Genomic DNA, 26815 nt, shown 5'->3' on the forward strand with positions numbered 1-26815 from the left:
CAAAGGCATTCCCCAAGTGTCCTGTTCCATCCTTCTAGGAACAGGAGAAAGGCAGAGGGCCCTCACATCTGCTTTTCCTGGATAACATCTCCTCCTGGCCTTGCACAGCCCCATATACACACCATAATACACACACCATCTCACCTGCAGCCCACCACTGCATTTGCCACAATTGGCTGGAAACTCCCACTATCAATTTCTGGCTAAATCAGGCATTTTGACTGCAGCTGTGCCAGATACCACTGAGGAAAATGGCCCCAGCATGCTGACATCTGACATTGATCTAGATTAATGCCAGGGAAGAACACCAGCAGCTCTCATACCAACTCCTTGAGGCTCTTGCCCATACAACTTTAATAAAAAAAAACATGCTTTTTTTTGTGCACCACTTCCATTTCATTCCATAGCTCAGCAAGATGAAAGTCACCAAAAGCAAAGCATTAGGGAAGCTGCACAAAATCTGCTTATTTTCCATCTCAAAGTGCCATAATTACAGTAGCTAGAGAAGAGGCAGGAGCAACTCTGGAGCAAACACAGGAGGTGCCAGGCAGCCCAGAGCAGGGGAGGAATTGCAGTTTGTTTGTAAGGATCTGTCTGTGGAATAGAGCTGTGCAAACAGAAAGGATATTTGGCTAAGGATGGCTTCATTGTGAGCACAACTCTCCGCATTTCCTTTGGAAAATTCAGCACTCAGGTCAAGGCATGAATCCACTACAGGCCTTGTTTTCTCTGCTTTTAGCCCAGCTGCTGCCTCACAAGTCCCTGAGTGCCCCTTGGTACACACTGACCAGCTGCTGTCTCACAAGGGCAGCACTTAGAGCAGGATTGCACAGACACTTCCACCCCTGAGCAGATGAGCTGAGCTCTTCCAACCCTCCAAACTCCCACCAGCACATTGAGATTAAGAGCATGGACCCTCAGCCCTGTTTCTGGAATTCTCCAACTCCCCTACAAAGGAGTTTGGCTTTGGATTCCTGCCCTTCAGGACACTGCTGCTGAAAAGCTGCACGACTTGTCAAGCCCCAGTGCTGGAGCAGCCTTTGAGCAGAAAAGCCAGCTGCAGCTCCTGTGAACTCACTCAGACCAATTTTCCATCATCACCTCTGCTTTTGTGGGAAACAGACCTACACATCTCCTGGATGGTGGTTTGAGGGAATGGCTGGTTGAGTAGAGCAGAAATTGATTAATGGAATGAGAACAATTATGAATGGCACAGGCAGAGATAAAAAAATGCATTCAGAATGTCTTTAATCATGTAACACTAAAACTTCTTTACAGTGTCATGGCAATCTACACTTCACCATCTGCTCAAATTTGGTTCTGCCCCCATTTTTTCAAATACAGAATAAAAATGACATTTTAAAACAGAACACATGGCTGCTTCTACAAGACTTCACTGCTTCAAGTGATTATTTTTTGCCTGTTAGTCTTGTATAAACTTCTTAAATCAACATAATTCTTTCCATAAGAATTGTAAAAGATAAAGCTCTCTCCTCCATACCCTCAGACCTTTGTGACATGGTTAGGTGTGCCTTCTGCTTTAGGATGGCAGCTTTTCTTCCAGGCTCAGTATGCACCCCAGAAATGGAAAGTTGGGGAGGAAATAATGAGTTACTTTAGGAGTATCTGAGTGTAATAAAGTTGAGAGGTTAGCTAGAAAGATTATATTTGGGGCAGAAGGATGCAACAAGCATCCACCAGGGCTTTGGAAGATATTCTGCACTACATTACACACGGAGGGATTTCGTTATGGACCATCAAAGAAACTGTTGCCACGAAAGACAGAAGAGACAATCTTCCCAGTGGAGTTGATGGTGCCCTCGCTGTCCGAGCTGGACTCGGAGTCGCTGCTCCCCGAGTAGGCGCCCAGGCCAGGCAGGATCCCAATGCACACGGCTGCTGAGGGACAGTGCACGGCAGAGCCTCCCACTGAGCTGCTCCCCAGGGGAACACAGGAGGGCTTCTCTGCAAAACAGAAACCCCAGTCACAAATGAGAGTGTAGGAAAGGGTTTTCAATCAGCCCGGGAAGCGGCACGTGTCACTCACCTGCTTTTCCCACATAAGCAGGGGATGATTTCAGGATTTAATTAAAGCATAATGCTGTAATAAAAGCATTCTGACAGGAAGGACTTGCTACCTCAGGGGATTTTTTCTTCTCATCACTAGTTTAAGCCCAGCTGTATGCTGGCATTACAGATTTTTTTTATTCTAAAGTTGTCAGTTTGATGCTTGTCAAGTACCAAATCCACTAAATAAGAATAAATGGTTCTGCTTTGAGTAATTGAGTATTTTTTTGCAATATAACAGCATAGTTGAGAAAAAGTTTTATTCTATCATTCTGCTAGTCAACATCTCCCATCTTCCATGGCTAATTAATTATTTCTGCTGTTCTGAAAGTTTACTGAACAGAAGGAGATTCAGGAAGCGCCCTGGGTGTCGTTACACAACTGCAGCTCACCCCATTTGTGTCAGAGTATCTTGACAGCAAGTCAATTGCAGCCCTGACAGCTAAAGCTGAAACACAACTTAATTTTTCTTCTAGTTCCCCACAATTTTCTGAAACAAATTGATTTCAGGATGGACTGAATCACTTCAGAGCATAAATCTGAAGTGGATGTATACAAATACATGCAATGCTGCTGTGAAGAGGAAGGGAATCATCTGCTCTCCATGACTCCTGCCCACAGAACAAGCATTAGGCTTGAAATGCACCTAAGGACAATTCCATTAGTTATCAGGTTAAACTCTTTCAGATTAATAAACCCTCAAAGGAAGGTGGACAGTCTATCTGTGGAGACTTAAGACAAACATCTGTCAGGGCTGGTTTGGGCAGGGGACATCCTGATAACCTGCAGAGGTTCCCTGGACCTGTTTTCCATGAAGGCTGTCAGCACCCACACTTACCATTTCTACTGCTTTAAAAGGGAATGTGCCAACCAAAGTCCGTGCTGTCTTGCCCAGTGAAGGAACAGAAAAGCAAAGCCTCTGTGAGATTTAACCCCAACTTGGCTGCTGTTCAGTGACAGACACAGAGTTTCCCACACGCAGAAGTTGGGACATACCTGGATTCTTTTCCTCGTGGTCAGTGTCTAGTTTCAACCTCTTGACACTGTTACCACCATCTGAACTGTGGAAAAAATAACAAGAGTGTCTTCATAGGCAACCACTTAATTACTGTGAAGTCATTGTTACACGTCTGTCTCAAATGCTACAGCAAATGCCAGCAGGGTCCCCTGATGACCATCACCACTTCCATCTTCCATGAACTGAGGCTCCTTGGGGACCATGCAGGATCCAAGGAAGCATCAACACCTACCCTACAAGTATCACTGGTTAACCTGGGAAAGGAACACACCTCCTAGAGTTCAAGTCAAACCCCTTGCACAGCAACCTGGAGCTGCCTGCTCAGCAGGATGTGCCCCACAGGAGACTGGGAATAACCACCTGAGCTTCAGACACCCACATGGCCACAGCCCTGCACATGTGCATGATTACCACACTTGCTGGTGCCAGCATCCATGGCTTTTCCCTTGCAGGGCTTCCTTCCCCTCCTTCAAGCACCTAGAGAGCCTGCTCTAAAACATCTACACATCTTGCACCCAGTTAGCTCAGACAGCCTCACAGCAATGGACAGAGCTGCTGTGTCCACAAAGGTCCTTTCTGGGTCCAAAGTGGCACTGGGAGAAAGGAGCATGACTTGGACTCCTGATTCTCCAGAGCTCCTATAGCTCCCCCCTGTCGCTGCTGAGATTTCCACCCCTACTCCTGCATGCTCCCAATGCTAAGGCATCCACATAAACAAATGCTTCCCAGATTCAGCAGGATGAACTGATGAAGCATGAGCATTAGCATGCATTAACTCTTTTCTGTCCCTATGAGAACATGCAGGACAGATGAAAGGTTATTCTGTGCAGAGAGCTTTTAATAGTAATACATCCTTTACAGGAAATTACAAAGCTCAGGGAGCAGATGTTGAGCTCACACTACACTTGCTTTGGGCCACTTTGCAATAAAAGATAAGATGGCAAAAATAGAAGACTGCAAAGCAAGTCTGCAGTGGCACTGACATGTCAGTTAAGATGCTCTCCTTAAACAGATGCCATCTGCAGACTTTAGAAGTACCATTAAGCACATGCCAGCTCCTTTTCTGCATCCTACTGGCTTAAGTACTGTTAGTTACAAGACAAAAACAACATTACTGTCTGCTTGTCATCAGCTCAGGGTTTTTCTTTTCTCTCTTCCCAAAACCCAAACTATCACCCAACCCCACAGACATTAGGTGGTAGAAGTGCTTACTTCAGTTTTCAGACATGCAATTAACTGCTGTACTGGGAGCTAAACATCACCCTACAAGATAAGCTTCTAAAATAATCTCACATTCCCTGAGATGATTGGAACACACTGCATTTTGAGATGTCAGTAATCATCTTAACTATTAAATGATTCATCTGTGGGAAATAAGTCTGGTCCCCCATGCCTGGTTTCTCCACAACCTGTAGTACATCAGCAGCTGTGTTTGCAGGCCAGGATCAAAGCAGCAAGCACATCACAAACCCAGCTGGGATGGAAAGGGTGTTGATGTATCAGTGTAAACCCCTGAGGGAAGTTTCTCTGATATCCTTAGAACCAAACTGGCACACAAAGCTCCTCTCTTGTAACCTTGTCTCCCCCATGCTGTCCCCAGCAGCAATTAAAACAATCTACTTTAAACACAGGTAAAATTAGCTGATAAATGAGGCAACCTGAATGAAATTGCATTTGTGAGGTGACACTGATATCTACAAACAGAGACGTAAAATAGATTCCCTCAAACCCCAAGCAGGATTGCCCAAGCCTGGCACTCTAAGATGAAGATCCTGCCCACTTGCTTTACACACACTTATCTATTTGATTTGCTTCATGTTTTTCCCCACAGTTTGTGAGAGCCTATAGAAACAAGACTGGTCTTTTCTTATACCTTCCCCCTTTTTTCTTTAGGGCTAAGGTTTACACCTCACTCTCTGGAGGCAGTTTTGGCCTGTCTCCCTTTACACTGCTAACTGGGTTCCGTTCCTCATGAATTTATAGAAGTGTGAAACTAACCTTCTGTGTTTCACAGCTCCTGCCAACAGCTTTGCCTGAGAAAATTTGTTCTTGTTTTCCACTGACTTCATGGGCAATTTCTTCTCAGTTTCCTTCTTTGGGTCCATACTGACTCCCACTTTAGTGAGAGTGCTGTGTTAAGGGTTAAGGATCAGCTGGGAAGGAATGGGAGAACAGACATTTCCTCCCTGATATATTTAGCCAGCTCTGCTGACAGCAGTGACCGAAGTTCATTCACATATTCTATCAAAATAAACTTATTTGTGATGACATTGAGCTGGTAGCCTCAGCCAGAAGAGAAGATTCTTTCCCCTCTGAGGTTGGAGCTCTCTCTGGTAGCAGGACCAGCTCTCCCTGTGAGGATACCCAGGCAGCAGCCTGGGAGCTGCTGTTCTGAAGCCAGAAAGGTGTAACACAAACCACCCAGCACCCATGAACATATCCACCATCCTGCCTTTTCCTAAAGGCCTTAGAACAGCAAAAAGGTCAGGCTGGACCAAAACAAACCAAAAAGGCAAAGCAGTACTTCCCCTTCTATGGGGATCAACACATTGGTCATTCAAATTTGCTCCACACTCTAATCCTTACCAGAAAAGCTAAGTAGCAATATATGCACTCACTTGCACTCCTCAAACCCTCTTTTTGCTGAGCCCAGCAGATTTCAGCCTAGCAAGACAGAACAGCTCCATTTTTTGGGTTTGGTCTTTAGCACTGCACCTTTGCAGCTCATCCCTCTGTAAGGACCACAAGGATTCTACTGCTGGTCTGAGCACCAATCCCAAGGGGAAGGAGACATGGATTAAGGGGAACTGTGGTCCAAGATTCACCCAAAAAAGACTGCAACTGCTCAGAAAAGCTAAGTAGATTAAAACAGTGTTAGCAAGGTGGAATGCAGCTGAAACCTCTAAAGAAGAGGGGAAGGTTAAGCAGGTTCTCAGATGGGATAAGAAGGAGCAGGTTCTGTTTATTAGGGCACACTCTGCACACACTGAACACATCTCCTTGTGTGATGAAATCTGTCAAGGACCCTGTTTGTAGACAAGGTGCCAGGAAAGTCACCAAAAACTTCTGCAAAAATTTTAACTGCATAGGCAAAGGCAAATTAACTTAGTTTAAAAGCATGCTTATAAACTCAAATCTAGTGCTCTAATAGTTTCTCCTCTCTACAGTTCCACAAGCTGGAGTTTCACAGGTGCCCCAGTCACTGCAGACATATATAGTGAATTTTACACTGATGGCACATATATTTGAAGCCATAGCTTTTTCCCCCCACTGAACATCTGAAAATCAAGAACTTACAGACTCTGCTTTGAAGTGACACTCAGTCTCCAATCACTTTACAGACAGGAATGTTCAGATGCCATTTATTATTTGATTTTCCTAAGGAAACAGCAGGAACCCAGACTGTTCCTTACACCAACTAAAAGTCCTTTCAGCCCAAACCACTGCTCAATTTTATCTATTTTTGAGATGGCACAGGAGTGCCATCCTGTGGCTGTCTGAAGTCATCTGAGAGCTCCTCGTGCTGAAGATGATTTGATGCTGCCACACAATTCTTCCACACACTGCAGTGTTCAACTGCCACATTTAGGTCCATTACCTTGTTATATTCTAAGCCTGACTGAGGAACTCAAAGGCTTTTCTTTTAAAAGATACCAAATTACAAGCTTTTAGCTTCCATCCAGGATGGCATTCTCCTAAAACTCCTCAACTAGAAAGGCACAGCACATTTTTAGTAGGTATTTTATACATCCTGCTGTCATTAGCAAATGTAATGCTACAGCCAGCCAAGAAGTGTTCCCTCTCAGGAAGACAACATTAGAAACAAACCTCTCAATCTTAAATATCAACTGCACTAAACAAGCTGTCCTGCAGTAAAGCCAGCTTCTTGGAGGGGGGACTGATCCTACATTTAGATAGCAGTAAAGACAAGCTGATCTTGCTCTCAAATACTTCTTGAAATGGCTTAAAAAATATTTGTAAATCATTATCTGAACAGGGGGGTCTGGATAGGTAAGGAACAAACCAACCTAGTTGTTCATGCAGGAGAAAGAAAAATTCTTATTCATCCATGCATATGAATTCCTTATGCTCAAGAGTACATTTAAATATTCCAAGGCATATTTATCCTGAGGATGTATAATTTTGTGATTGTTCAACCTGAAAATTTAAGGAAAAAAAAAATTCTGTACTTGAACATTGACACAGTTTTTACCATGAAATTAATACCTCTGGGCAACTTAAATTAAATGCTATAGCAGGAAAAAGAGCAAATAATGAAATCCACTGGGTTGACATTCCTCTTATTAATTTGGAAGAGCACTTAAACAGTACCTATAGATGCAGCACAGTGGTTTTTGTCACTGCAGTGATAAACCATTAGTAACAACCTGCAGCAGCAAAAACCATCTGCATGTTGCATTTCAGAACACCACCAAAAATTTCAAACACAAGTCAATTTGCTCTGAGGTTGCTTGAAATATTATTATGGTTAAATAAAAAGAATTTTAAGGAGGAAATTAAATGGGCAACACTTTTGATTTTCTCATGAGATGAGGCAAATATATTCTCCCTTTCTCCACTCCATCAGCAGTAAGTTTAATTTTTACAGTAAGACTTCAGATTGAGAGCCACCAATACCACTGAGTGCAAAGACTGAGGTGAGATGCTTTGCACATCCTGATCAGGCTGTTCAGGGATCTGTGTGATGTGTGGCTAATTCAAGGCAACTTCAGATTCCCTCAGGGCTGGTATGGCTCACCCAGATGTACATGACACAACAAGAGCTGTCAGCTGCTCCCACAGCACAATCCCACACTGCACAACCCTGGATCAGCCAGCCCCACCAGCAGCCATCACCAAAACTAAATACACCCATGAATATCCCATGGATAGATCCAGCAAATCAAGAAAATACTCCAAATCCATCAGCTAACTGCAGCCTATTTCTGAAGTTAAAAAAATGCATCAGGATTGCTTTTTCATAAACACACTCCTGAGCTAATTGAGATGTTCTTCACAGACACATGCTCCAAATTGTAAATCATTGACTAACACAGGGTAAGACCAATCTCTGTAGTACCAGCACTATTCAGTTTTATTTGCTGACTGGTTTTGGTCACCTCCTTGTGTCCACAAACTCTTTCATCTGTACTAAAGCTTCCCTGAGCACTTGTATTTTGTTCACCTAGAACTCAAAAGCAATCTAGACAAGGAAACCATCAGATTCTGCATAGGTTCAGTAAACCTCAAAAAAGCAACACTTTCCTTAGCACAGAAATTCTGAAATCATTCCAACTTCCCTTGATTGGCACTAATTAGAGAGGAAAAACATCCTATATGATTTTCTGGCATATCTACAAGAAAATTAGGCAACTTTAACAGCAAAGCCAAGCTGTCCTGCTGTTAGTCCTGCCTACAAGTGTGTACTACCCAAAGGAGCAAAGACTCCATGGGCACTGGCTTCCCAGAAGAAAGTCAGCACATCTGCACAGATTTATTTAATTTCTCATCCTGAAGGTAGCAGCAAGGGACAAAGTATCTAATACTCCAAGAAGAATAACAGAGAGAGCAATCCACACATTATTTCAAACAGGTATGTTAAAATCAGGCAATATACAGTTAAAAAAACCAGTGTGTAATTTTCCATAAGATAAAAGCAAAATATTAGAAATAATGCACTGTTTTTTCTTTATGTTCTCTTTCTAAGTTATGGTATTTCATTACCTCAGTAACAGAATAAAACCAAACCCCAGAAAAGCACAACCAAACCCCAAAACAATGCAGAGGGGAGAAGGAAAGGAAAAGTATCAGAGGTGGGAGTTGAGGGGGGAATATCAAACATTGCAGGGGTCTATCAAAGCTACAATGAAACCACTAAACTTTGAAAGTGTATCACTACACACATTCTGTAAAGCACCTTTATAAAAAGAATATCAAGTGACAGAACAAACTACAGCCCACTCTTACCCTCCTCTAGGTAACCCCCAGCCATTTTAGTGCAAAGGATATTCTGTATTCATTTAGTTCTTTCAGCTCTTCTTCCCTCCGTTGCTTTTCTAGTAGCTCTTGCTGCCGAGAAACCTCATCAAGGAAATGTGTCTCATCTTCATCTAAGCCTCTTACCATATTTTCTGAATAAAGAAAGAAGAAATTTGTTGGTTTCAGACACCAAGGCTAAGTCTGTCTCCTCTGAATGTTTCTTAAACCAACCAATAACTAAAAAAACCACATTACTTCTTCCCTCAAAAGAGAAAAAACCTTTTCTTACAGCAAACAATTCCTACCTAATTAAACACCTGTTGAATAATTTTTTAAGAAAGTAGAAGCAAGACAACTCCTAATTTCCAAATAAAACCAAATTCTTTCTAAACATGCTACTTTAAGGACAGTACATACTAGTGCAGCAGGAAGGTCTTTTATCTCCTGTTCTGCAAATGTTCAGTGCCTCTTGAGCAAATTATTTAATTAGAATGACAATAAAGATTATGTTTCAGGAAGACCAGATCTTGCTGTTTGTAGTCATCATCAGAAATCTTAGCCCAAACATCACCTTTAGTCCTCATTAAAGTTTAATTCCATATTTTAGGCTTTTACATGTATTAAAAATACACCATATTTTTAATCTTCAACCCACATAGACAAGCCCTAGTCACTTTGAGGGCAAACTAGGAAATCCATTTACACTGATAACTGGCAACCTTGTGTCTGACAGAAAAGCCCTGGAAATCAATGATTATTTGAGGTTACTTCATAAAAGCCAATCCCTGCTCCTTCCAGCTCATGCAGAGCTCATTCATAAATCTTTAAACAGTAACTTGTAGCACTCACTACGACTACTGAGGATCCCTTCAGAGAGCAAAAGTAGTGAAACCCAGGACATTTTTTGAAGCAAGTGACATGAATTAATCTAATTTTCTGCCTGACTCATTTGAAAACTAAGAGGAGCAGCCACTGAGGTCCTTTGAGCTGAGGTTTTATTGAGGCTCCCTCCCAGGCACTCTGCAGCAGGTTTTGTTCTCCAGGTTAGCTGCTATCTGATCTTCTGCTGTGGTTGCATTAAAAGCAGAGGTGGGTTTACTTCTCAGGGCTACTTCCCAGTCCAGTACCTGGATTACCAAAGCAAAGGAGTTGCAGATCTAATACAACTGGCCAAGAAAAACTATTCATTTAGACAGTTATCAGAAGCCCTTCCTATTCAGGCTGACAGCAGTCAATTTTTGGGTGGCTCCTTCAGGAGGAATTGCTTAGTCATGTTACCAGAAATGACTGGGATCAAAAGTTTCTACTGAAGTTTACTGGAAACTCTCTAGGTGGAAAGAATCGTCTAGGTCCAGCTGGAGACTTTAATGCTTTAATGCTGCTATCTGTACTTGCCACTTTTCAAAGGGCTTTTCTATAAAACCAGAAATCCAAACATTTCATTAGAAGAGCCAAACATCTACTTCTAAAGACTCAGAACATGTAAATTTACTTCTTCCAAATCATAATCTTATCTCTCAAATCACTTTTAGTCAAGTAATTATGGCTTGGAAATGTAATAGGTGCTCTAACATGATTCAAGAGTCACAAACCCACAATACTTTTCCACTTCTTTGCAGATTGCTATCAAGTTTGTTTGGGAGTTTTTTTGGGTTTTTTATTTTATATGCAATATAAGCTTGGTATTCAACACTTTGCAGCTTGATAACTGCAAACACGTTTTGAGTTTTGCATGTGTGCAGTGCTGCTTCAGTGTCCAGAACATGTTCCTTTAAAAATCCAGGATTTCAGTAACACTCTCCTGAAGCCTCTGTTTCCCTCTCAGAGAAGGAGACACAACACACAGATATGTCCTTTACTCAGAAGTCGTGCACAGCTGTTGCATACAACACAGGCAGTTTGCTGCTACTTACTGAATTTAAATTGCTCCTCAAACTCCTGCTGCTTCTTTTCTCTCTGCTCCTGGAGCCTTTCATACAACGACCGTGGGTCATATGCCTCCTCTGGGCATTCTGAAAGGAACAAATCAGCAAGGGAGACCATGTTAGGAACACTAAACCACCAACAGTTCTCAGTTCCTTCATGTACAAACCATTTCAATTATAGAATATAAAAAGCCATTACTTTTAATTTCTATTTCCCACAAGAGTGAAAAATTCCCAGCTCTTTTTGCTGCAATTACTGAATTCAGCCCATACCTTTTGGGTCCTCAGGTTTCCTGACCTTCTCCCATTCCTCTTGCCTTCTCTTCCGTCGCTCCTCTAGCTCTGCTTCAGACACGAACCTCTTGTTAATCACCAGGTCAGCAGTGCCATCTCCCCCTTCCATTGTGGAATGGTGTCTCCTAAAAACACAACCAGGAGCCTGACTATGCTTTTCAATGAGTGATTATTAAATATCCAGAGAAACAGACCTGCTGCCCTTACAGTAACTTCAGTTCTCTAAAGAACACTGCATGGTGAGCACTGACTGAGACACAAACTCGCTGCATAACTGCCAGGACTAACAAGCATCATCTATTTCCTCCTTCTTCACTCTTTTTTCATAATTATGTCTTTCCTGCTAGTTGTCTGCCTCAGGCTGTTTTTCTGAAAGTCATGTTTTAATATATTTACTTTGCTTAAATAAATATTTAAAGAAAATAAAATTAAACACCATCACCTACACTCTCATCCTTTTATTTCTGTTCCTCCACTTATGTTCTGAAGAGAAATAAAATGATGGCAAAACATCAAATCCCAAGTTCTTTTTGCCCAACCTATGAAAATTTGAGAAAGCTTGCCTGTTCTCAGTTGTTGAGTGCATGTATTTAGAAGTGATTAACAGTGAGATTTCAGAAATTAGCAACTTTTCTGGTTTTGGCTGGGACAGAGCTAAACCTCTCAGCAGCTGGTACAGCTCAGTGGTTTGGGCTTGGTGTGACAGCAACACTGATAACAGCCTTGCAGTTTTAGCCTAAGTCAAGGACTCAGTGTCTCACACTACACAAGAAACCAGGAGGGAGCATGGCCAGGACAGCTGTCCTGAGCTGAACAAAGGCACATTCCACACAACCATGACACACAACACTGGGCCCAGGATATAAACTGGCTGGGAGGTCAACAGCTGAGTGAGAGAGGGCTAAACCAGAGCTGGGGTTCGAAATGAGCAGCACTTCCCCTGGAGAGGGCTCAGCCCCTCCCCACACAGTGCAGCCACCCTCTGCTTCAAGCTTTCAGTACCAGCTGCAGGGTGGAGATGCCCCAAGCAGTCAGCCCAACAAGGAAACTCCTGGTCCTGACACCTGTGAGCCCAGGATGAAACAAACTGCTTCTGTAACCCCTAGGTATCTCCTTCCAGAGTTACAGGGTGGAGATGCCCCAAGCAGTCAGCCCAACAAGGAAACTCCTGGTCCTTGAGCCCAGGATGAAACAAACTGCTTCTGCAACCCCTAGGTATCTCCTTCCACAGTTCTTCTGCCAGCTCCATGCTACCCTAATGCCTGGTTTTTGTTTCAAGCCTGTACATCAAAACTGTACACAGCAGTACAACATAAACACAACACACAGAGCTGTTCGTTTAAAGACATGCAAACATAACTTTTTTCTACTTCACTATCTCCCTGGTTTAACTGCAGCAGGTTAAGGAGTGCAGAGTGCCCACAGTTCTGCCAAGTGCTGCTCATTTGGATCTCACCCTGCCTGCATTCCAGCACAGAAGAGACCCCAGGACAGTCACTCTTCCAGGGAGGAAGGGATGCAGTCACCCAAATAAGGGAAGAAACCTGTTTATCACCCTGCCTTCATACCACAAGGAATCAGTCCTGCAGGAAGTCCTGAAATCCTTATAAAAACTGATATTTTGCAGGGTATTCCTTGTAACAAAAATGAAAAAATTGAAGTCTCAGGAAAAATCCAAGTTAGAGCACTGGACAAATATTTGTTACAGAAGGATGCATTTTTATACTAAAAGAAGTTAAGACAAAAGAATTCTCTTAAGAGCTGGGGACAGGAAGGACAGATTCAGTGCTGGTGATTTTATCTTCTTTAAACTTTCCTTTCTTTTTTTAATATCTAACAAAAAATCCACCCTAAGGCCATTTTCCAGAGAGCATGGAACACTTGCTCTTTGAGTGCAATTTCTGAAGGTGGCTCAAGCTGGAAACCTACAGAGAGGATAAAAATTGAATCTCACTGCTGAATACAGGTCCTGATCACAAGGCCAGCTTTCCTATCCAAGTGCTGCACAAACAACATAATTTCTTTCTCCACTTGTGTCATCTCAGCCTACATATTTGAGGAAACAAAAGGTTCCAATACAATGGTGACAGAAAGTAATAAAAGCAAACTGAGGGAGAGGGATTCTGCAAGAACAGAGTATCCTCTGGGGACTACAGCCTTCAGCAGCAAACCACCTGGGTCAGTCAGACCACTCAGACAATATATTTTAATATACATAAATTGATACATCAATTAAACCATGATTAAGGTTTAATTATGGCCTGAGATGCAGTAATGCTTCCAACACCAGCCTGAAAACTGGTGTCTGACACTACAACCCCATCCTGGGGAAAAGAGATGAGGGGGGAAACCCCATCAAGCAGCATCAGACTGAAGTTCTCTTGCACTTATAAAGTTTGGTAATTCTGCTGTATTCTTTGCCCTCTCCCATCTGAAGCTAACACTCACAAACCAGACGCAACAAAAAACACACACTTGGCAACTTTTCCCTGTTTATCTGAGTTTTCGCCTGGTGCAGGCGAAATTGCAGGGCTACGCTGTCACTGCAAATGACAGAAGTTTGTCACGGCGGCAAACCACGCGTTTTTAGAACAGCAGATGGTAACACCCCCGGGATCACAAACCCTCCCAAACTTCACAACCCTTGCCACCACTTCGGCTGGAACAGAGGCAGAGCAGCTGCCCTGGGCACCCGAGTGCAGCTCCCGACAGATCCAGCCCTCTTTAAACAGCAAACGCCACTTACCGGCCCGCTCCATCAGCCCCGCCGGGCCGGCCGGGCAGCGCTCCCGGCTCCCGGGGCCGGAGGGGATCGATCGGCCCCGCCGGCCCCAACCCGCCCCGGGCCCGCTCCCCGGGCACCGCCGAGCTCGGTGCGGGGAACCCTCCCGGGCTGCCGGGCTCGAGGTGCCCCGAGCCCGCTCCGCTCCTTCCCTGCAGCCCCGGGAGCGGCCCCCGCTGTGCGGAGCTGAGGTGAGGCGGGGCGGACGCGGACGCGGCCCGGCCGGCGGTGTGCCGCGGGGCTGGGGCGGAGCGGGGCGCGCTGAGGGAAGGGACAGCGCGGGGCTGGGCGCTGGTGGCCCCGTTACCGGCCGTGCGTTGAGGAGTGGCGGCGCCGTGCTCAGCCCTCCCTGCCCTCCGGGGCCGCGGGTCGCGGCTGGGGCGGGGGCCGGGCCAGCGCAGCCCGGGAGCCGGCTGCGGGAGCGGCGCGGGGTGGATGGACGGCGGCTCGGCGCTGCTCGGGGCCCGCAGGGGTTGGGGCTCCCGGCGCTCGTGTGACTTGCAGAACGTGGGCTTGGCGTGCGAGGGGCCGGGTGACATCGGGAGTCACAGAGTCGGTGTGCTGCCCGGGGACAGTGTCGGCACAGCGGGGCGAGGAGTCCAATTTAATTTATGGCTCTCAGTGGGAAAGTGTTTCTCCTCAGCAAGTTTCCTGTCTTCACCGAGGAGATGCGGAGCGGGCCGCCCAAAGCTCTCGTTTACCTGGATCTTTTGTTTTGCGCTCCTGGGTGGTAGATTTGGCAGCGGCACCTTTGCCACGGGTGCGGCAGCACCGCGGCTCTGCTCTGCCACCTCGGTGCTTATAGAGCAGGGTTTTTCACTGCTTGTATTATGCCCATAGCGAGCATGAGTTTCTCTTTTGAGCCCTTTGATTCTGTCTCGCAGGCCTTCATTGACCCCCTCTTTTTAGGAACTGATGGGTTTTTTTTCCACTGTGCAGCATTAGGTGCACTCTCTGTTCTAGGAACAATCTCAGTGTAGGTCCCAGGAATGACTGTAGTCACTTTTCATTTTCTGTTTCATTCCTGCAAACTCTAATCCCCGAGCCCAGAGTTCATTTTGGTGCTCAGCCAATGTTATCAGTTTTTCTCACACAGTGAAACTTTGGTCCATGGAGAAACACAGACATAAGAGCTCCCTTTTCTCTCCAAATTAATTCAGCCTGCTCTGTTTTCTGAATGCTGGTGTGTTTGGTAGGGTTTTTCTTTTTCATTTTTGTGTCAGTGTTTGTTTTCTTCAGTATAAGAGGTTTTTTTTTCTACTTAGCACTAGCTTTGCCTCAGGATTTTAGTTTTTCAGTCCTTTGTCTTGCATTGAATGCATGTATTTGTTTTGGTGTTGTTTTCTTTTCCATGCTGGTCCTCAGCTCAGTTCTGCTTTTCTACTAATTTTCTGTACATCCATCATGCTATGAGATTACTGTCACATGGAAACCTACATCCACTTGTTTACTGTGACTTTCCCTTTTTTTCTTCCTGGTATTCAAATTTTTGCTATTTTCTTGTTAAACTATACAGATTTGTAAACAGTGAATGCTCTCATCACCTTTGAGCCACCTGAAATATTCCCTTGCATCTCATCTCCTCTTGGACTCCTGTATTTGACTGTGGATTTCCAGAGGACTGTATGCATCCTCAAAACTTGTCATATTATTTTAAGAGGCTGTGATGCTGTTAAGTGTGGTTTTGTTCTGCATTTATCCGAATGCACAGAATTGATCTGTTCTTTGATCTAAATCTGGCCCATTCTTCTGTAAGCGCTTTTGCCTGTGTCTTTGTTCTCTGCTGAAGTCCACTCAGCAAAACAGGCCCTTTCTCCTCCTGGCACCCATTCCTCTGTCCCTCCCTTTAGGACATTGCTGTTGTTGCTTTGTGCCCCAATCTCTGCTGTTTGTTCCTATTTATAGGTCTGCTTGAACAGATTGTGAATTTCCTGTGGTGTGCTCTTTTTCAGATGAGTGAAGCACAATTGTAGTTTGTGTTCACTTCTTGTCTCTTCCCTTTTCAACCAGACATTCTCTTGAGGTTCCTGCTAAATGAAAGTTTTCAGTTTCCCCTGTCCATCACTTGAGGAGGAAGCTCCTCCAGGGTATTTTATATTTTAGTGCTGTGTTTTGCATTCTGCACAACTCCTGTCATAACTCTTTCTGATGCTGATTGTTTATTAGCTTAGCCTTGGTTGTTTAGCCACCCTTATACTGCTGATAGAGCTAATCCAGCTTGTCCACACACCTCCCTTATCAGCTGTAATACCAGTGTGTGTTTGCAGGGAGGTGGGCTTGTTGGTTTCCCTGAGGTCTTTAACTTTTCCTTTTTATTTACCTTCAGCCTCCTATACAGGGAGTTTCACTGCAACACTTCGTGGTAGCCACGGTTGTATCTTACTCTGTGGCTTCATAATTTGGTTTTCACTCAGTGGCTCTCTTGTTCTCTCACTGATACATTATTCTGTGCTTTTCTTAATGTTCTTTTCTTTTCCTCTTAGAGGGACATGATGGTTTTCTGCACAACCCTGCAGTGCTCTCCCTTGGTACATTATCAGTGTTTTCACATAGGAGTCTTAGCTTGAAGTGCATTTCATTTGCTGTGAGTCTAATGGATAGGACTGAAATAGATCACTTACAATGTTTTGGTTCCCTCCTGTGCAGTAAAACATCCCTCATGTTCTGCCTATCAGGTGGAATCAGAGTCAATACACCTCAAGCTTTTTTGCTTGTTTGTTAAAATTAAGGAGTAACAGGAAGATATTTATTAGTGTAAGCAGTAAGTTAGTGGTAAAGGCAGTGATTTGTCATAGGACACTTACTGGCCTGTAGCTCCTTAGGTTTCTTCATTCAAATTCCCTTTGATATCATTATCTCCCCTACCTGGCAATGTGCTGTGTTTGGAAATGTCCTCAGCTGGTCATGTAGCTGTGTGCTGATATCCTCATAAAGTGGAGCAAGGCTCATCATGTGTGCTGTGTGCTTTCCTTCTCAACCAGGGGCACCAACTTAAAAAGCTGTCAGCTTGTAGTAAATTGAAGGCCAGCTAATGTCATGATATTTGTCCTGTTCTGCTCCATTATCAATATGTTGTGTTCAGCATTTCAAATTGGGTTTTGTGGTTTTTTTTCCTCTATTGAACTTACGATTGCTCAGTAGACTTTGAATTTATTCATTGCTTTAAGCAGTGCAGGCAGTGATCTTACACTGAGATTCCTTTCAAGTATCTCATGTGCTTTGTATTGCCTTGTGTCCTGACAATATATTTTATTTTCCTGTTCTGTGTGTGGTAACTGTAAAGCTGGCATTGCAGGGCAGTGACTGTGCCAGCATGATCTTTATTTCCTTTTCTATTCTTCATTATATTGCTGAGGTCTAATAAAAGTCAAATGTTCACACATGACTCACGAGGTTGCGTGACTGACCAATGCATCACGATCTCTCTTCAGAAGTGCTTGTAACTACCTGCCCTTGATGTGCCATTACTGTGACCAAAGCTGTGCTCTGGAAGCACAGCTCTGCCACGGGAGCTCTGTGTGCCTGGTGGGCTTTGCCTGTGCAGCAGGGACACCTGGCAGTGCAAAGTCTGGGGTGAGGTGCTGCTCCTTGGTTTTTAATGCTTATTAGATGGAGCTCAGTGAGATACCATGATCAGTAACAAGAAATCCATCTTTTTCCTAATAAATCTCTCCTCTCAGGGAAATAGTGCTTTCTGAGCATATGAAACACAACTGTAATTATTTTTCTCCCTTTCAAAGGCTTTTTATTTCCCCATAGAAAATGCCTCCTTTTTGCTCTAAGTATCTGAGTATCTTGGTGTTTTGTTAGGTGGGAGAAGGACGAGTATCGAGGACTTTTTGATCTGAAGTGCTGGCATGGGTTTTTGGATTGCTGGCTTCAGTGCATGTGCACAAACTGGTGCAATTACAGCCTGAATCATAGGTTGGGGGCAGCTGATGAACTACGAGCCAGGAGGCTGCACCATTCATGTGTACCTTATACCTTCCTGCAGACAGTGGTACATGCTAGAAAGTCATACTGAAAAAAGAAAACCCAGCAACCTGCTGATGCTCTTTTTTTTTTCTCTCTAAAGGCAAAGCTCTCTGGCATGGAGCAGGCTTAGAATTGTCCTCCCTGCTTTTAAAAACATTCAGCTAATGGTGAGTCTAAGAATGGTATGTGTTTGCACTCAAACTCTGGTTAATGTATCAGTTCTGAAATAATTTTTTTTTTTTTAAATTAACAATAGGTGAGTTATTCTCTCTCTAGAGCATTACCCCTTTGTAACATTTAGTGAAGTAGTGTTTACATGTAATTATGAAAGCAATTTAATCTTAATTCTCCTGAAGTTCCTCAGAAAGTTGTTTAGCAGAAGCCCAGGTGGCTGAGACTTTGTGTTCCTGGTACTGTTACAGGATTTTGAAAGCCTCTTAAATATTTTTTGTGCTTTCTGCCTTTTTCGACTAAACTGGGTGCAGAGTCTGTATTTAAACTGTATTCAGAGTGCCTGAATGAGTGAGACATGTACTCATCATCCTCCCACTTCCTAACCCACCTGCACATCTCCGAGCCATCTCTCAGGCCTCTTCCTCCCTTGGCCACGGCATGTTGAGCAACTTCCTCTGGCTTTCTTGGTACTGGCAGGGGCCCTAAAACGCTGTGAGGAAATACCCCAGCTCAGTGGTTGGAGCAGGACACCTGTGAGACCTGGCTGGAGCACTTGTTACATGTGCAGGCTCCTTTCTGCACCGTGCTTTGCTGGCAGACTGGTGGCAGGGCAGAAAGGAAAGGTCCTGAAGGCAGAACCTGAAGAGATAGATGGGGAGAAATGAAGCTGAGTTGTTGTGTGGGTGGGTTTTTTGTTGTTTTAAGTAAGTTCTGTGATGAAGTACTGGAATGGCTGCCGAGGGAGGTGGTGGAGTCACCATTCCTGGATGTGTTTAAAAAAAGCCTGGATGTGGCACTGGGTGCCAGGGTGTAGTTGAGGTGTTGGAGCTGGGTTAGACTCAATGATCTTGAAAATCTCTTCCCATCTACTGATTCTGTGAAATTGGTGAGCTAAGGGGGTTCCAGTGACCTGCCCAGAGCTGTTTCATGTTCTGTATTCTTCAGCTCTGGAAGGCCCAGGTCGTTCAGGAATTGTGCTTTCCAAGAGTGCTTCCGAGGCAGGTTTGCTAACCTAGTGACCTACATGTTGTGTTGGACTCAAATGACAGTCTCTCGAGCAGCTGTCACTGTATCCACTCACAGGAGGAAAGGGAATTTGAAGGGCATTTCCTGCTCTGTCAGTACAGTCCTGAACTTTGTCTAGCAAAGAGCAGCCAGCTTTCCATGGCTGGCAGGGAGGGCCACAAAGGTGTCTCTCAGCTCTGCCCACTGAGATCAGGCCATCCTCTGATGCTGCTTCAATCATCAAGACATGGAACTTTCTTCAGCCTGTTTCTAGACACTGTCTGCTCACCAAGGCAATTGTCAGACAGCTGGTAATGCAGATTTCCAACTGCATTGCTGAGTTTTTCAGCAATGTTATCGAAGTTTTACACTGAAAACAGTTTGTGGACTTGTGAATTTTACGTGTTAGTAATAGCTTAGTCATGCCACATAGCTGGGCAGAGTTCTGTTCTCTACAGCAGGAGACTGTTCTGTCTTCTACAGAGTAGTTCTGCACCCAGTGTTCCTCTGAAAAGCCCAGTTCTGAGATAGGAGAAAGAAAAGCACTAAGATTAGTTTAGACAAGAAGCAGACAAACTGAGTTGCCACTCTTTTGGCTGGCTTACCTGGAGCTGGTGGTTTGCTGACAAGAATCTGCCCCTGCTTCCAGCAGTCCCTCCTTGAAGCATCTTCCTTGGATGCCCCTGTGCTAGCCCTAATTCTAGTTCCCAGGGCAGGGCTGTGCTGTGACTGAGCTGCTCAGTCTCTTGACTTGCTCCTCAAAATGCTTTTGTGGTTTAGATTTTGCTCATGCACAAGGCTCTTTAAGTATTGCAAGGAGTTGATCTCCACGTGACTGAAGAAAACTCTTTCACTGATTTCTTGATACTGATATAGATAAAGCCTTATCCTTTCTGAAATTGACTGTTGTAAATTTTACTAGACAAAGCTTTTTTTTAAAAAAAGCTTTTTTTGGGGGGGGGATTTCTTTGCCATTCTATACCTCTGCTTGGTATCCAAAGGTTCATTTTCCTTCCAGCGTTGTCTATTCTGGAATTTCTCGTGGATTTTTGGGAGAATTGGAGAGTTTTCGGCTTTTTTGGTGCAGTTTTTTATTTAATATTGAACCCTGATATCATGAATGCTTTTGTCAGAATTGTATTGTTGATAACGCCTTTAATTTTCTGGGCAGCAAGGAAGATTAACTTGAATTAATTGAAAGAGTTATTTATAAGCTTCCAAATGAATGTCTGTGCCAAAACTTAATAGGGTATAGCTAATCGATTTTATTTCATGTGCTTGTATCCCTGCAGTTTATAGGATTAGTGTTCCTTGCCATCTCCAGGGTTATCTTTCTCTCCCTGCCACTTCTGAAGCAGTGCATTATACTCTGCTCCTTGGGCAGCTGCTGAGCTCCTTCAGCTCTGCCAGGCCACGTCACCCTGCTGGAGGCACCTCTTGTTCAACTTCGCTGGGCTGTCAGATACCACTATCTTTTTAAAAGATCATTATCTCAGAAGTGCTTTCATCTGCCTCAAAGCATAGCTTCAGCTCAGTCTCTGATAAGAAATGTAATGATCCATCTGTGGCTCGGGGAGCTGAGGAGCAGGAAGCGCGATCGATACCGGCGCTGGTTTAGACATGAAACAAAGTTGAGGTTTGCTGTAGTACAAAGGACAGTTCCACCTAAATGACTGAGATGACAAATGATGACCTCTGAGATGGGGAAGCTCAGAAGGTGGTAAATGCTGCAGTTTCTCTTTCAGAAAGAAAGCTGAACAGTCTGGTGCCTGGCGTGTCCTGAGCACTAGTGTCTCTTTATCCAGAGGTAAGGGAAAAATTGTGCAGGGAGGAATCCCTACCAGGCCTGCTCTGGCAACACTCATTTAAGTGAGAAAGTGAAGTTCACTTTAAATCTGTCTTGCAATTTTAGTGTTCCTGTAGCAGCTTTAAAAAGGAGTTTAAAGGAAGTGAAAAGACCAAGTAGTGTAATGTGCAAGTGAATATAAAATCTGACTTTCACAGTGAGTCTACAGAAAAAGAAACTACTGTGGTAGTAGTTACTGTGCTTCTTTCTGCTTCACATCAAGTCAAACAAGTGATCAGATCCTCCAGCTCTGTGTTTGTGACAAAGATGAATTACCTAGAGTAGACATCAGGGTTAAAGCCCAATTGTTTGCATAAACCTTGTACAACCCTGGGGGTTTTCACTGATGAGCACCTGTGCAGGAGCTGGAAAGCTTTGAGACGTGGTGAGTCTCCCTTTCTGTGAAACTGGCATGCTCAAGGTTGGTCTGCTTTTGGTTTCAGGTGCTCTTGCCTCAGCAAGAAAGCAACCAGCTGTGGCAATGGCTTTGTGAAATGCTGCATGCCAGTAAGGGCTGCTTCCCATCGTGTTTTGACACTAGTCTTAACCCTCCGAGGTATTTTTAAAGAAAATAGAACTGAATTAGGGGTTTGCTTCAGATGACACAATGTGGTGCTTGGTTAGCACATGCCAAAGCAGCAGCAGGGTATTTACCTGCTCCTCCTGGAGCCTGTGCTCCCCTGGCTGTGTGGAGCCACGCTGGACACCCAGCACCTGCTGCTCTTCAGTTGCACAAGTCTCACAGGTGAGAGGTTGGCCTTGCATGTCAATGGGATTCCTGAGAAAGTCTCCATTTCACATTCTAGTTGTATGTTGTTTACTGGAAATTCTTGGCTTTCAGTATTATCCCCATAATTTCACAGTTGAAAACTCTTGTTTTTCAAACAGGCTGCTTCTTCCTCTTATTCCTGTATCAAAGTTGATTATCTTGTAGCAATTCATAGCTGTGTTTCCTTCTGGTTTGAACTTTCATCTGACAGGCATCACAAGTATTTCCATCTCTTCCTTTTTAGGAGCATCATTTCTTTGGGAAAGAGATGCTGAGGAAATAGTTTTAATTATTTTATCTTCTTAATAGGAAACTGCTGACCAAAACTCTTGTAGTTTTGCTTTTGAAAACACGTCAGCTTTACTGTGTGGTTTGTTGACTGAGCTCCTATGTTACTCTGCTCAAGAGGGGAAATCACTGATCTTACTCTTGTAGTGGTGGCAGAAACTGGAAAAGTGTTTTTGGTAGAAACCTTCCCCACTTATGTGCACGATAGTTTTTTTGTTTGCTTAGCAGTGCACTCCATTTCATGGAAAGAAGAGGCATTTTCCATCATGAGGCAGTATTATGGTTGGCTGTAATTGAATATTTGAGGGGATGAATCACTGACTCTTGGGCTGCACATTGCAGAGAAATGATCCCAGTGCCACTTGGAGCCAACTCCTGCCCTGGCGTGCAGGGTCGGGTGCCACAGAGGCCTCTCTGGGGCAGGCTGGTGCTGCCAGGCAGGTGCAAATCCCCTCCCTTGGCATCCCTTCCAATGATGATTTTGTCTTCCCACTTGGACTTCCAGCCACGGCAGGTTGGTCAGCCTGTGGAGCTCCTAACTCCTTTGTGCCTCTGTGCATGTGCTTGAGGCTGCCAGGAGAGCAGCAGCTTTCTGTGCTGGGGATGGTCCCAGTGGGGCTGTGTGGGGCACAGGAGGCTGCAGCTGCTTTCCTCCCATGCAGGGAGGGTGTCCTGCTCCAGCAGCATCTCATCTGGGGGCTGTGTTGAGGGCAAGGTGTGCTGGGGCTGCTGCTCAGTGAGTGTCCCAGGGGCTCTCTGCTGTAGAGGAGGTGCTGGGCACTGGCATTTTGTGCTGTTTGGGGAGAGCTGGAGTACCAGCTACTTCTTATGGAATAAAAACTTGTATTTTTATTCATTTCCTTCGCACTTCAGAACCTTTCTTCCTGCATTCATGCTCTATCCAGACAAGCTGGTTTGTGAGCAGATCTGTAGCAATCTCTCCTACCTTGTGTTCCTAATTGTTTAGCCTTTCAGTTTGTTTGAGGCTTGACAATGAGCTCCTTGTATGTGATGGTGAGCAAGAGCCAAGTGAATGCTGTCAAACCCAGCTCTTTACTAAATAAGGGGAGTTTATCCTGTCATTTCTCTCTTCCTGTTATCTAATCAGCTTTTATAGTGTACTTTTATTTTCTGCTGTGTCTGGAGCAGATATTATTGCTTCTCTTCTTCCTCCTCTGGGGAGTGTTTTGAGGTGAGGAGTTGGTCACTGCTCTGCACTTGGTGCTGTGTAGTCTGGAATACCAAGGCTGTAGAAACAGGTTGTGTTTTCTGTGTTTAGTCCTCAAGCTTTCAGATGAGAAACTGGGTTTTGAAGCCTTAAGAGAATTCCCTCTGTAAAGGCTGAAAATAAGGCTCTGAATAGCTGAAAATAACAGTGTGGCTTGATGTCATGGCAGGTGTAGGGAGGAGGTGGAGTATGTCTACCTTAGATGCAGTTTCCAAGTGAATTCTCTTTTTTTTCCATCTCTCCTCAGGGACTCCTCAGCTCAGTTCCTAGGAGTGAAAGCAGAGTCAGTAATGACTCAGTGCCCACCATAAAGGCTTACAGAGCACTGCCTTTTCCAGACAGACTTTGTGCCCTGGAGGAGAACAACCCCCTTCTGCCACAGCACTTTGTGAGCTCCCCCAGCCATTCCTGAACCAAGCAAACTTACAGGTGAGTTGATCATAATTACTTGTTTTTAATCATGCTTTAAGTTGTCAGCCAGAAAAACTTAGACTTGAATAATCAGCTTTAATCTTGACATATGTCTGGTTTTGCTTCTTTAGGTTCTTATTCATTGTTAATCTCTAAAATACAGCTTTTCCATTCTTGTTTTGATGACAAGATAGATTCACTGTGTTAACGTTTCCATAAGTTACAGAACAACTTTATTCAGATTCTAAATCTGTAACAGTTTTACATTTTAGTATTATCTTGTTAAAAAGCCCTTAAATGACCCAGATTCATAAATACATACATATTCCCTAGAAAGACATGTTTTGCATTTAACATAACTTGTTCTTTTTAAATTCAAGAAAGTCATTTTAACCAGTTGTGAACTCAGACAATTCTGTTTGAGATTTTTGCAGTCTGCACTGGCACCTCTCATCTGCTTGTGACTTGCTGACTGAGAAGGTGCCAGCACTATGGGCTCAGATGGAAGGACTCTGAGCCTGATGGCCAAACTGCTTAGGGCAAAAAGCAGGCATGATGTGATGCTGAAACCCTTTTGATGATCTGTGGTTTAGGAATTTCTTGACCAAGAAGTCAAGATCTTGTATTTTTTTCCTATTAGTATCCCTTGAGGAATTGATTTTTTTTTTTCTTAGTTAGCCTCCAGTTAATTTCTTAATACTGAACATTTCACTGTGCTGAAAGATTATGTGCTTCACACTACAGAAGAGCTCCTGAGAGCTTGGTGGCAGTGACAGCTGACATCCCAAGAGCTGCTCATATGACCAGTGTCTGGCTTCCTGACTGTTGTTGTGATCTTGTCCCAAAGGGCAGCCAGCAATTGCAGAGTTGCCAGTTGGCTCTGATGGTGGGGGCCTTCCATATTTAAAAGGTGTCAGCCCTCGTTGACTTTCTTTTGAATTTAGGGTGCTACATGTCTGCTGTTAATGAGAATATTTAATAATTGAAGAATAGTAATAGTCTATTACAGGATATTCACCATAACTTCTAGTGTAAATGTAAAACTTGATTCTTGAAAGGATAAAAATTACTTATTCTGACATGCCTGAAGTGTGCAAGTAATGAAATTATATCTTTTGTAGGGTTTTATATTACCTAAGATTTTAAGTAATGTCCTGTAGAAGTATACCCTATGGCTTGAAACATAACCTGTTATGAAATGAGGCTTTGAATCCTTTTTCTCTTGCATTTTCAAGTTAATAATTGGGAGAGACTGCCCCATGGTCTCAGTTGCTACTGGGTCTGTGTGTGATCCAAACCATTTGAATGAAGAACAGAAGAATGATTGAATTAGTCTTCGTTTCCCAAAAATGGAAGATTGGTTTGACACTAGATCCAAACAGGCATACAACACCCCTTTCAAAATCCCAGTTAGATTTGTAAGGCATTAAAATGGTGTCTATAATTCCTGTTTAATTCAGTGTTGGTGCTTCTTTGGGTGAGAATGCAGGAGATATAGACATGTTCCAAAAATGTGTGTTTATGCACAGGTGGGACAAATGATTCTCTGTTAAATCTATTGTTTGTTGAGATGAACCATAACTGTAAGATTAAAATAGACAAAATTGTAAAGAAGTATAGTTTGTAGATGTTCCTGATGTGAAATGAGAACCTGAAGTGTACAGCCTTTATTGGGGTGGCATAAGCCATGTGTCTCTGTAAAGGGTAAATGAAACTGGTTTGTTGATACTTAGTATTTAAAGGGTAGCACTGTGGGACATTTACAGGCAAACTTGTTCCTCTGCATCCAAAACCATGAAGGAGCTGGGAGGTAATAGGTGGTGTAGAAAGGAATGGTGTGTGGGCGAGAGCTCCTTACCAGGGGAACTTCCTCCTCCTCCTCTTCCTTCCTTTCCCTTTCCCCACAATAGACTTCAGGTAAAGCCTTGTGTTTCTTAGCAGCTTTATCCACCACAACTGGTGGTGTTTACTAAAATAGGAATTCTTCTGTTGTTTTCTAGCAGTAGTAACACTGACTCTTGTTCTATGTTTGCTTTTTCAGACCTCCTTCTGGATGACCAATGTGTGTTTTAAATGATTCTGTCAGCAGCTAAGTCTCCAACTTCCCACTCATTCCAGCTGGTAGCAGCGTTTAAGATGCAAAAAGATCACAATCCGGGATCACACAAACATTTCTCTTGAAACTTCCTAGATGATTGTAGTTGCTTTGGTTGTGTTCTACGCTAGCAGAAGCCTTTTCCAAGGTCTGCTGTTGACTCTAGAGCACCACATTCCCCGTTTCCTGGGAGCCTTGGGGGCTGGCAGCATGGGGAACTCGTGCGTTTGTCGCGACGACAGCGGCGCCGAGGACAACGGGACCTCTCAGGGCCGGCAAACGGAGAACAGCAGGACACACATCCCTGAAGCAAGAGGCCACCCAAGGGACCCTGTCCGTCCACCCAGGAGGGGTCGAGGGCCTCATGAACCAAGGAGGAAAAAACAGAATGTGGATGGGCTGGTGCTTGACACACTGGCTGTAATTCGGACGTTGGTAGATAAGTAAGTACCTCCTCAAGGAATAATTCAACATGAATGAAAATGTTCTTGTCTTCTCTCAAACTGTGGCTCCAGCCTCTCACCGACCTACACCTGACCCTCCCTGGAGCAGCTGCGTGTTTCCATCTGGAGGCTTAGGAGAGGAGCACCTTTCCTAGGTAATAGAAGTAGCTCCTGAGTGCCCAGGTACAGACTCTTCCAGGAGCTGAGGAGCTTTCTCACAGTTCCTGTATGGGCCTACACCCATGTGGGATGAGGAGTGTGCTCAGGATTTCTTACCTGGCACAGATACACAGGTTAGGAAGCAATAAATGCTCCAGAGGCTGGGAACTTCTGTCCTAAAAATTGGTTGTTGTGCAGTTTTCTGTTTTTTGCAGGCTGGATTTTACTTCTTTGGAAATGGTGAAGCAAAATAGGGAGCTTTGATCTTTGTTAGCCTGGATAAACAGACTGAGGTTTTCTTTCCAGTTTGAAGTCTGACTACTTTTTAAAGATCACATGTTGTTACTGCCCAACTCA

General features: G+C 44.0%; 2 protein-coding genes across 5 annotated transcripts in view; one reads left to right on the top strand and one right to left on the bottom strand.

The window, feature by feature from the left end:
- Positions 1-1231: 1231 nt before the first annotated feature.
- On the bottom strand, positions 1232-11408 carry PSME3IP1 (proteasome activator subunit 3 interacting protein 1). 2 transcript variants are annotated; one of them, XM_039721163.1, is made up of 7 exons: positions 11263-11408; positions 10978-11076; positions 9095-9216; positions 5084-5217; positions 3064-3128; positions 2906-2949; positions 1232-1965 (listed from the first exon to the last, which is right to left on the bottom strand). In XM_039721163.1, exons 1-7 carry the CDS (start codon positions 11390-11392, stop codon positions 1723-1725), a joined length of 837 nt encoding a protein of 278 aa, XP_039577097.1. In that variant the 5' UTR covers positions 11393-11408; the 3' UTR covers positions 1232-1722. The 2 variants fall into 2 exon arrangements, with proteins under 2 accessions (XP_039577097.1, XP_039577098.1); XM_039721164.1 differs by lacking the exon at positions 2906-2949.
- Positions 11409-14240: 2832 nt separating this feature from the next.
- RSPRY1 (ring finger and SPRY domain containing 1) overlaps positions 14241-26815 on the top strand; it is a 36020-nt gene continuing 23445 nt past the window's right edge. The window contains exons 1-4 of one of the 3 annotated variants that reach the window (XM_039721380.1): positions 14241-14256; positions 18141-18207; positions 23598-23779; positions 25803-26299. In XM_039721380.1, coding sequence (XP_039577314.1) covers positions 25953-26299 — 347 coding nt within the window. In that variant the 5' untranslated portion in view covers positions 14241-14256; positions 18141-18207; positions 23598-23779; positions 25803-25952. Of the gene's footprint in view, positions 14257-18140; positions 18223-23597; positions 23780-25802; positions 26300-26815 lie in introns of those variants that run through there. The other 2 variants (XM_039721381.1, XM_039721382.1) reach the window with 2 other exon arrangements.

The sequence above is a fragment of the Passer montanus genome, unplaced genomic scaffold, assembly GCF_014805655.1.
Source record: "Passer montanus isolate IOZ18808 unplaced genomic scaffold, ASM1480565v1 scaffold45, whole genome shotgun sequence".
Taxonomy (NCBI): Eukaryota; Metazoa; Chordata; class Aves; order Passeriformes; family Passeridae; genus Passer; species Passer montanus.

Excerpts from the sequence above, each read along its gene's own strand:
- PSME3IP1 (XM_039721163.1), bottom strand. The coding sequence starts at position 11,392 with ATGGAAGGGGGAGATGGCACTGCTGACCTGGTGATTAACAAGAGGTTC. Across the intron at positions 9,217-10,977 it reads TGAGGAGCAATTTAAATTCA|AAAATATGGTAAGAGGCTTA; the intron begins GTAAGTAGCAGC and ends TTCTTTATTCAG. Across the intron at positions 2,950-3,063 it reads CCACGAGGAAAAGAATCCAG|CACGGACTTTGGTTGGCACA; the intron begins GTATGTCCCAAC and ends TGGGCAAGACAG.